This window comes from Medicago truncatula, chromosome 1, assembly GCF_003473485.1.
Source record: "Medicago truncatula cultivar Jemalong A17 chromosome 1, MtrunA17r5.0-ANR, whole genome shotgun sequence".
Lineage (NCBI taxonomy): Eukaryota > Viridiplantae > Streptophyta > Magnoliopsida > Fabales > Fabaceae > Medicago > Medicago truncatula.
This window is the reverse complement of record NC_053042.1, coordinates 12660423-12671302: the sequence shown is the minus strand read 5'-3', so window position 1 is coordinate 12671302 and position 10880 is coordinate 12660423. Positions and strand designations below refer to the sequence as shown.

The 10880-nt window shown below is 31.1% G+C and overlaps 1 protein-coding gene across 1 annotated transcript; it reads left to right on the top strand.

Moving 5' to 3' along the window:
• Positions 1–318: 318 nt before the first annotated feature.
• LOC11428552 (uncharacterized) lies at positions 319–4202 on the top strand. Its single transcript, XM_003589630.4, has 2 exons — positions 319–787; positions 2979–4202. Exons 1-2 carry the CDS (start codon positions 376–378, stop codon positions 3506–3508), a joined length of 942 nt encoding a protein of 313 aa, XP_003589678.1. The 5' UTR covers positions 319–375; the 3' UTR covers positions 3509–4202.
• The last annotated feature ends 6678 nt before the right edge of the window (positions 4203–10880 follow it).

Below are 10880 nucleotides of genomic sequence, written 5' to 3'. Positions count from 1 at the left end.
TAATTATAATATTTAGTTAATATTTATCATTCCCCTCAATATTTTGGACAAGATCCGTCATTATACATAAAAAAACCATAGTGTCACCATTATAATTGCGATTGGGAAACCCTAATACAAGAATGACTCGTAAAAAGATTAATGTTGAAAAAGTTGGTATCCTTTGTGTCGCATGCACATGCAAGATGCCTTAATGCATAGCATCTTTTTTTTATTCTTTCTAATTTCACAGGGTGTAATTTAAAAGACATAAACAGTGTGTGACTTTTGTATCATTATATATATTCTCCACAATGTCTAGCCATTAGCTACATGCACCAAAGAAATAGAGCTAAAAATAGCAATAGGTGTGTGATCAAATAAGTGATCATAATAATGATGATGAGGAAGCAGAAACAAGTAGAGAAGAAAACAAACACCTTCCTACTAGAAAAATCACCAACTAAGGAATACCAAATCACTGCTCCAAGTCATGATGATCAATATTATTCCAAAGTCACAACTATAGTCACAAAAAAATCACCTCCTCCAATTGAATTTCCTACCTCACCACAACTCATATTTGGAGAAGAAATAATTCATTTCAGTCATCCACAACACCCTCTCTCAATGGTGGATCTTCCTGACCTCTTTATTTGTGTAGGGTGTAAAGAATATGGCTCTGGCAAGAGATTTGTTTGTCAACAATGTAATTATCAACTTCATGACTTTTGTGCTTTGGCTCCTCCTGCCCTTAAGGCTCATCCTTTCCATTCCCAACATGCAATGTTGTTCCATTCCAAACCAGGTACTAACTCTCTCCCTAAATTTTACCAATTAATACTTGAATTATTTGATTATATGATTTTTAACTTTGTTGTTAACAAATTATTATAGTTTAAATATAATGATTTTTTTTTTTCTGTGACAGAATTTTAATATAATGATTAAATGAAGTACTAATTCGTATTTATATTTAAAATTATTACAAGTTGTAGATGTCTACGATACTTTTTTTTTTAATAACAAAACGAACTTACTTTTTAGTCACCTAGCAATTATTCACATGCACCTATTGAACGGCAGTTAACTACCTGTTATTAACTTAAATCGATTTAACCAATTTAAAAAAACGACCAAACGATAATTAACTATGAAGTGTTTTAAATGCCGCTTGAGTGATTGCTAGATGTCTAAAAAGGAGTCTTGAAATTTAACTTGCTCTCTTTGAATATGTTTGTGTGTTTCAAACTTTGTTAGAGATCCCTAAACCTCTAGTACGGTCCATATATTAATATTGTGCAGCATTAAATAGGCATTAACTTTTCTCTCAAAAAAAAAAAATTTGGCATTAGCTTTCCTCAAGTTTATTTTTGTAAATCCAATATTTTTTATTTTATTTACTTTTTATGCATGGCATATTGACATTTTTTTGACGCATATGGCATATTCTTAAACAATAATTACTTCAAATTCTAACCTTTACACCAAAAGTAAAATGGAGCTCTTAAAAAAAAAAACTAATTGAGTTAATCATTCAGTTTGAAAGCATGAATTAAGTCAGAAAAAAAAATGAAAGAGTTGAAATACAAGAATAGATCCTCCCATGTCACAATTTCATTGATGAAATCTCCAGCATCAATAATAATAAAAAAGAAAAAAAGATAGATGTATAATTTAAAGAGAATGTTAACGAGTGTTCATGAGACATTGATTAAAATTCTAAAATAAATAAGTTTGCATAAAAATGTCGTGTAATTATTACTGAGACAAAAATAAAGAAAAACTTATATTTTCAAGATCAAGTTTTTATCAAAGGGATTCCTTAATCAATACCCTTAAAGCCCCCGTGAGCAATATCCTAATTTAAAATATACTACTACCTCTGTTCCTTTTTAATTGTCACTTTTTAACATTTTACATAAACCAAGACAATAAATAAATATTACTACTTTTGATACAATTGTTTTTACCTTTACTATAATGACCTTATTAATTTAATATTTTATTTCATATGTTTCTCTCTCTGCAATAAATATCTAAGGGAAATCTTGGTAAAACAACATTTAATGTTGCATTGAACTTTGAAAATGATAGTTAAATAGGAACAATTTTTTTCTCTAAAAGTGACAATTAAAAAGAAACGGTGGAAGTAATAAATAGGAAACCGAAGATTTTATAGTGGAACTAAAGGGTGGTGGAGCTTGAACTAACTTTTTGAGCGAATCAAAATAAATATTTATTACATTTTTTTTTATAAGCAAATAAGAATGTATTAAAAAATAGAGTACATTTTGTCAAAAAATAAAAAATAAAAAAATAGATTACATGGCTACTCTAAGTCTCTAACCCTTGCAACTTAAAAAATCCGAAATCAACAACTTAGGAAAATGAAATATCCACCATAATGTAGGGTTACAAAACACCCACCCAATATTCATGAGCTAGAGAGTCCAATAAAAACCAACAAATATAACCTTACACATGTGCTTGTTCAATATACCTACAACAACATTACTCAATACTATGAAGAGTTTCACACCATGCTACACCCTCTAACAACCTGAAACATATATCCACCGATGTGGATGCTCTTACATGTAAGAAGTGTTTATGTTAACATATTCACTACTAGAAAAAGCAAAATTAGCGAGGGAAATTAGTGACGGAAAAAATAAAATTCCTCACAAATTCCTTGGTCGCAAAATTTAGTGACGGAATTAGAGAGGGATTTCATGTTTTCCCTCACTAAATATCCCTCACTAATTTTTATTTTTTTAGTAGTGATTGAATACATGCAAAATTAAAATATTGTTTCTTGAAATTTATTTGGGACTTCCATATTCATCATAACTAATTTTTTATCTTATAACTATAGTGATCAAATTAATTCACTTGAAAAAAATTACCGATCAAATTGTACATCCCTACTCTTTAACATGTCATATGGTTCTTGATTTCATTCTCATTATGGTGTGCATGAATTTTATATATTTCAGTGAAAAGTGGAATGACAAAATCCAAATGCGACGTTTGTGGCAAACCAACAAAAGGGTATACATTCCTATGCACTGCATGCGCTTTCCAAATGCATCCATGTTGTGCCATGCTCAACACAGAAATTGAATTCCCAAATCATCCACACACTCTCAAACTTACACATTCATCAACCACCACCGGGACTGCAACAAACACCGATCTTTCCAACACGATTGTTTGCAACGAGTGCAAGAAACGAAGGTCGGGGAAAGTGTATCGGTGCACGGTGTGTAACTACAATCTTCATGCATTTTGTGCTAAGAATAAAGTTAATGGTCTTCAAGCTAATGGTATTAGGCTTCCTGAAAAACCAAGTGTTCTTTCTGCTGCTGCTAAAGTTGCTTCTCAAGTTGTGATTGAATTTATTGGTGGGTTTGTTGAAGGTATTGGTGAAAGTATGGGTGAAGTTCTTGTTCAAAATATTACCAAAGGAGGAAATGGAACTCTAACCAGTGCTAATAATAATACTACTACAAAACCTCGTAAATAATATCTATTTACTATATATATCTTCTCATGTTTTTCTCTAGTCCAAGGAGGAGAAGGAATCGTACATAAAAACAAGTATTTTAGAGCCATATGATGATTAATTAATTTGGAATTCAACGGTTAAATACTACACACATTCATAGCATGAGTTAGCAGCTTGAAGTTATTGTATCAAAATCGGACCACTTTCATTTTGATTCAAGTTGACATCAGTATAATTGATGTATCGAGCTTAAAATTATGGGTAATGTTTGATGGATACTCCACCGACTCATTACACCTAAGATGGGAATGTGGGCCCACTTGAGTGGAATGGATGGATGAGGTGTACATCAAACATTACCTTAAAATTATATTTATTGATCCGGCTTTGATCAAAAAAGCTCTCAACTGCCGACTACATGACTGCGTGAAATCTCAATCGAAGAAAATTCAAATTCCATTGTGATTTTGTCATTAAGGTTCATATTACTTGTTGTTTGTGTCTTTCTCCTAGAAATGAAAACAAGTAGCAAAAAGATTCGTGTGTGTGTGTGTATATATGGAAAAAGAATATTGTGTATCATTGGTTTATTTCTATCTTCGATTTATATTTATATACACACACATGTAGTGATGTAAAACGATGGCTAGGCAGTAGTACAACTTCATATTCATTTTTTTTTTTTTCTGCTGATAGTTTTTTTTTTTGGTAACATTTGTGTCTAAACTGGAAAATTTGATATAAGGATAATGTATGTATTCGTCATTTATTTTGTAAAGATTCTATATATATGTTAATGTGGTACCCTAGTATTAGGCATGGTAATGGGGCAGGGTGGGGGCAGGTTTTTCCTTCTCCATTACCATCTCATACTCCCATATACTTATCCGTTACCCTACCCATATCCAACGGGGATGAGATATTGAATTCCATCCACGTCTCCACTGGGTTCGGGTATTCCCGCCCCATCCCCGTCTGAATCAACTATTTTTAATAAAAAAAAATATTTTTTTAAGCTTCAATGGTAATATTATAATGCATTATCCAAAAATTTGCGCTCATTTTAATATTTTCTTACCGAATAACTCAGTTTCTCCTTTAACGATCAATGAAAGTTCTTATATCATGATAATTATCAAACCAAATAACATGACATATCATTATCAACCCCCTCAACAAAAACATGACCTTTTTACATTTGGGTAGGTTTGGGTATGGGTTCAGGGTGGGTACATATATTTCCGTTACCCGTCTCGTACACGTATTATGAAATCGGGGAAAATCCAAACTCATACCCAAAACTCCGTCAAATCAGGGTTGGTTTGAACGGGTATGGGGGCACGGGTTTTGTTGCCATGCCTACCTAGTATGGTCGATTTTAAAATAGTACAATTCTGAACTCGTATAATTGAACATGCTATAACATGCTTTCATGTGTTATTTATTTTTATTTCTTTATATCCAATTCCAATCATTCCTCCACATATGTTTTTTACGTTAACCCTTCTTTTTTTTAAATGCATGCCGCCAATTAAGGGTGAGAATCTAAACATATTTTATATAATGTTGTGATCATATGACGTTGTATTTGAAAAAGGAGCCATGAGTTACTGATGTGTTATATGTTTCATCAAGTTAAGTTTATGAATAAGGTTCTATATGAACAAGTCTTGATTAAAAAAAAAGCTCATACAAACTGAAGTAAAAAAATTTATAAGGCATTAAAACGGCCTACAAAATAAAATTGTTAGGCATCCTATATACTATTCATAAGGCAATTGAGCTTTGTGATCTTCAAGTTGGTTTCAAAGAATGGTGTGGATAGTATATTAACAAACATATAAGAGAACCAAATACTTGAATATAAATTTGTAAAAAAAAAAAGGACTTGAATATAATTTTTTTTACTTCAGTTCGTATGACCTTTTTTTTTTTGTCAAGACTTGTTCATATAGAGCCTTATTCATAAACTTAGCTTGATGAAACATATAACATGTATCAGTAACTCATGGCTCCTTTTCCAAATACAACGTCATATGATCACAACATTATATAAAATATGTTTAGATTCTCACCCTTAATTGGCGGCATGCATTTAAAAAAAAGAAGGGTTAACGTAAAAAAAAACATATGTGGAGGAATGATTGGAATTGAATATAAAGAAATAAAAATAAATAACACATGAAAGCATGCTATAGCATGTTCAATTCTACGAGTTCAGAATTGTACTATTTTAAAATGAGTAGTGATATTTGTACAACTCTTTTGTACAACCTTTATGACAATTTTGTTTTTATATCTTTTGATTGGTCAAAAATAATAGAGAGAGAAAAAGAAAAAGAAAGAAAGAGAATAAAAACATAATGTGAGTATGAAAGAGAAAATTGTCAAAAAGTTGTTAGAAAATGGTTCTACAAATATCATTTCTCTTTTAAAATCGACCATACTAGGTAAGCATGGCAACAAAACATGTGCCCATGGGTACCTATTTTCACCTATATAATTTAAAGCAATTATTGACTTGCTTGATAAGAGGGGTAACCTTTCTGCAACTGATAATGTTGTTGTCATGTGACTAGATGGTGGGACTCCACTAATAATTTAAGAAAATCACATAATTTAGTGTAATTATATGTATTGGTGTTATGTCGGTGTCGTACACAACACGTGTCCAACGCTAGGACACGTCTAATATGATTTATGTATGTGTTTCATAGCTCTGTGACTCTGGTTACGTCGTAAGTAAAAATGTTATTTTTTTTATCCTACCCCCAACAATTATACCCTTATCCTTATAAATATTTAAGACCTGTTTATTATATAAATCAGTTATAGAAGTTGTGGAGTATCAAACAAGTATTACTTATTAATTCAACATGAAATATTACAAGTGGTCTGGATTGATTCATAACTTGAAATCATTTTTTTTTTAGAGAATAACTTGATATCATTTTTTAAAATGTTGAGTGAATCAATTCAACATTAATTGGCGGCATGTATTTAGAAAAAGAATTCCCTTTTGGGTTTTGTGGATTCTACAAAATTGATGGGGAGATTGCCAGTACTTTTAATACCTTTCATTTCTAAAACATGGGGTTTAAATTGTTGAAGAGTTAAAAACCATCATTGACATGGAAGAAGCAACTTGTAATTAGTAGTAAAGTTTAATGAAAATTTGAATCTCTTTACTAAACACCATTCTAAAAGTGTTATTCAAGAGATCTTTAGATCATGCCATTGGTAAATGCCAACGACGTCGAAGATAATGTAACTGGATTTGAGAAAAATGTTTTGGAATATTAAAAAAAAAATTAAGAAAAAAGTCCAATGAAAAAACATGAAATGGGATTTTTCTTTTTTAAGATTTTTTTTTTAGATAATTGACTGGGTCAATGACCAACTCATTTGGAGACCAATCTTATCGCTCATTAACAGATTCAATTGACGCCAAATCACAGAATGTATGAGTTGATCCGGCACATGAGTTTCTATGAAAGTTCAGATAACAATGTTTGCATATAAATCCCCATTCTTTGCATGCACTTCCTATCTTCCTCACAAGCTCATCAAAACTTAAAGGGTTTTGAACATTATTGGAATCATCTAATATAGGTGATATAGGTACTCAAATGTTTTTAGCTTCTATGACACTTAGCTTTGGTCTGTGCTCTGGGGTTGAATGAAATCTGGATCAATCTCTACCATGGTGATAATTTTTTCAAATAAATATTGACTATTCAATCTCTTCACACGTTGCAAATTTGAAATATGTGTTTTTTTCTTGTTGTTCCTTGGTGATAAAATTAACCGCGATAATAACAAGATTAAATATGGCATTGACACAATACATTGTAAGTGATTCATTTTTTTACTATTGAAAAAATAAATTTATTCAAATTGGTAGAATACTTCGGAAAAAAACATAAATTTAACATCGCAAAAACTAAAGAGGATGAATTTAAAAACAAATTAACAACACCGAAGTTAATAGCTTAAAAGGAAAAAAAATTCATACAACTACAAATATATTCAATTTTTTATACCAATTAATGTGAATTTTTATTTTGTTACTTTTGGAATCTCTTGTTCTTTGAATGTAGAACAAGAAGTCTCGGAGATATTGTTCAACCAATACCTGAGACTGAAAGGTTCTTTCATAGATGAAGAATAAGATATTTGTGTAATAACCAAATGGCTGCAAAGAGTATGTTATGCCATTTGAAGAGATTTCCTTTTTTTCATTAAGGGATAAAGCTAGGGTTTTGTTTCAGTCACTACCTAATGATTTTGTCACAACTTGGGATCAATTAAAGCAAGCATTTTTTACTCGATTCTTTCCCCCAAAACAAAACTGCTAAATTGAGGAATCAAATCACGGGATTCAGTCAAAATGAGGGTCTTGCAAAGCCTAACTCAACCTAGCCTTCTCTTTACGATGCTAAGGCTTTTGCTCCCCATCATTGACCCCTTGGTAAATTAGAATTATTTCCGTTGTATGGTCAAAGTTTTCTACTACTAATAGGCTGTATATATAAGTTCAATGCAATATGTGTTGTAGGGTAAATTAACCAATTTAAAGATAAGAACGTCCATGCGAATATACATTCAAATTGATACCCAAATATTCCACTTACAATACTTGGCATCCATTCTCAACCATATAAATTTAATTTCCTTCAAGTGGTTGATAGTTCAAGAAAATATCTCAAAGTGAAGATGGTAAACATTGTGGCATATGCCGTTGTTTAACAAGAAAGATAAGAAGCTTGACATCTATTATGATAATATGGATAGGTTTCTCCGTGACTATGAAATACGGATACAGACACGAACACTGATATGCTGATAGCGCTAATAATTTAAGAAAATCACATAATAATTAAGTATAATTATATGTATTAGTGTCGTGTCGGTGTACGACACGACATGTGTCCGGCATTGGAACACGTCTAATCTGATGTGTGTATGTATTTCATAGCTCGGTGACACTTGGGAGCCTGTTTACTGTGCAACGGTTTGTTATAATAGATAATCTAAAATAAAAATTATAGTGTGCATCATTGATGTGGATTGTTTTTATTGAATAACGTATCTTGTAAAAATATTGTTCCAAAGGAAAAATGAGCAAATTAATGAATATTGCACAAACTCGGATATTTTAAAAAATCACTTTTACTGTAATTTTAAAAAACTTTGTTATAAAGGAGAAATGAGCAAATTAAGGGAAAAAGCTGCATTTTTCTATGAAATTGTTGTCGTTCATAAATGTGAAAATCAAGCAAGCATATTGCACAAATCTCAGCTATATGTACATTTATAAAACATTTACCAAAGCATTATAAAGATTTGCTGTAGGAAAAGAACATGTTCTATTTGGTTCAAGAGATTATGAAAATAACATTATAATTAACATGATACTAATTGAAACCAATGAAGGAACCAACAATGTGCATATTAACGTTACATAATAGTTAGGTTTATAAAAGAGACTGCAAGTGTCATAGACTAACCAAAAAGGGATTTTTGCCAATATTTACATCAGACAAAATGAAAAGAAAAAATGGCATCCCAAAGTCAAGATAAGTTACGATTACATCCCAAAGCAATACGAAAAAATAGTAGAAGTTCAAATAGTTCAGCATCAAAGATATATTTTGGAACAGCTCGAACGTGCAAGTTCTTCGATAAATTTTCGAGATCAAAGATGAGCTTACCACCTTCTTCCATCACACGTTCTCTGCAGAAATTGAACCACTGCGCACCTAAGTATTTTTCAAAGCTTGCTCTTTCGGAGGTAATGAGGCGACACTTATACTTTCTTTGTGTCTGGTCATCAATGAGAGTGATTGTTTTGCGATTTTCTTTCAGAATTGTTTTTAACACATCGTTTGGAAAATGCTAAACAGGGAGATAACTGCAATATTAGTCTAATGCATATTAACATGGATAAGATGTATGTGAATATAGTTACATATAATTTATAAAATGAAGGTATCATAACTGATTTTAAGTTAAAAAAAATGTACCATGACTTCTAATTTATCTTTCTATTATATTCCTATAAAGTCTAGATTAATGCATGCATGTGGATTATATGCACCTTGTTGGCCAATTAACATTGTTGAAACAAATGGAAATTAAGCATCACTCCTGCATGTGCATTTATAGCTAACACCATTTGACATTGATGTCTTCGAACATTTGGTGCAACTCTCATAATACCATCCAAACTGGTTAGGATTGATTTAGTTGTTTTCCAAATAGTGATGCAATATGTATCCTAACACAAATTATACATATGAAATAAAGAATAATGCAATATGTATTTTTAATTTGTGCATAAAAAACTTAAAGCATGTTTGTGCATAAAAAAAAAAAAGCAGACCTTGACTAAGTTTATAAATTCACCATTGGCCTAACTTGAGACATATTGGAAAAATCGTTGTACGAAGTACGTTGAGTATGAAAGAGAAAATTGTCAAAAAGTTGTTAGAAAATGGTTCTACAAATATCATTTCTCTTTTAAAATCGACCATTCTAGGTAAGCATGGCAACAAAACATGTGCCCATGGGTACCTATTTTCACCTATATAATTTAAAGCAATTATTGACTTGCTTGATAAGAGGGGTAACCTTTCCGCAACTGATAATGTTTTTGTCATGTGACTAGATGGTGGGACTCCACTAATAATTTAAGAAAATCACATAATTTAGTGTAATTATATGTATTGGTGTTATGTCGGTGTCGTACACAACACGTGTCCAACGCTAGGACACGTCTAATATGATTTATGTATGTGTTTCATAGCTCTGTGACTCTGGTTACGTCGTAAGTAAAAATGTTATTTTTTTATCCTACTCCCAACAATTATACCCTTATCCTTATAAATATTTAAAACCTGCTTATAATATAAATCAGTTATAGAAGTTGTGGAGTATCAAACAAGTGCTACTTATTAATTCAACATGAAATATTACAAGTGGCCTGGATTGATTCATAACTTGAAATTATTGTTGGTGAATTATGTTACTTAAATTATTGTTTATTAGTATTGTTAATGATGAATTGATGCTATTTTATGTTGTTGAATTCTCTCATATGGGTTATTGTTTATTAGTATTGTTAATGATGAATTGATGCTATTTTATGTTGTTGAATTCTCTCATATGAGTTATTGTTTATTAGTATTTTAATGATGGATTGATGTTGTGATGTGTTGTTAAATTCTTTTATAGAATTATATGCTTATTATTATTGAATGTGAAATCTCACCCCTTCTGTTTGAATATTGCCTCTATGTCGATAACGTGTAGATAACCAGGATTAGCTGCTGATGTGAGTTGATTGCTTGTGTCGTCTTAAGAGTCGCTCTGATACGTAACAGGATGG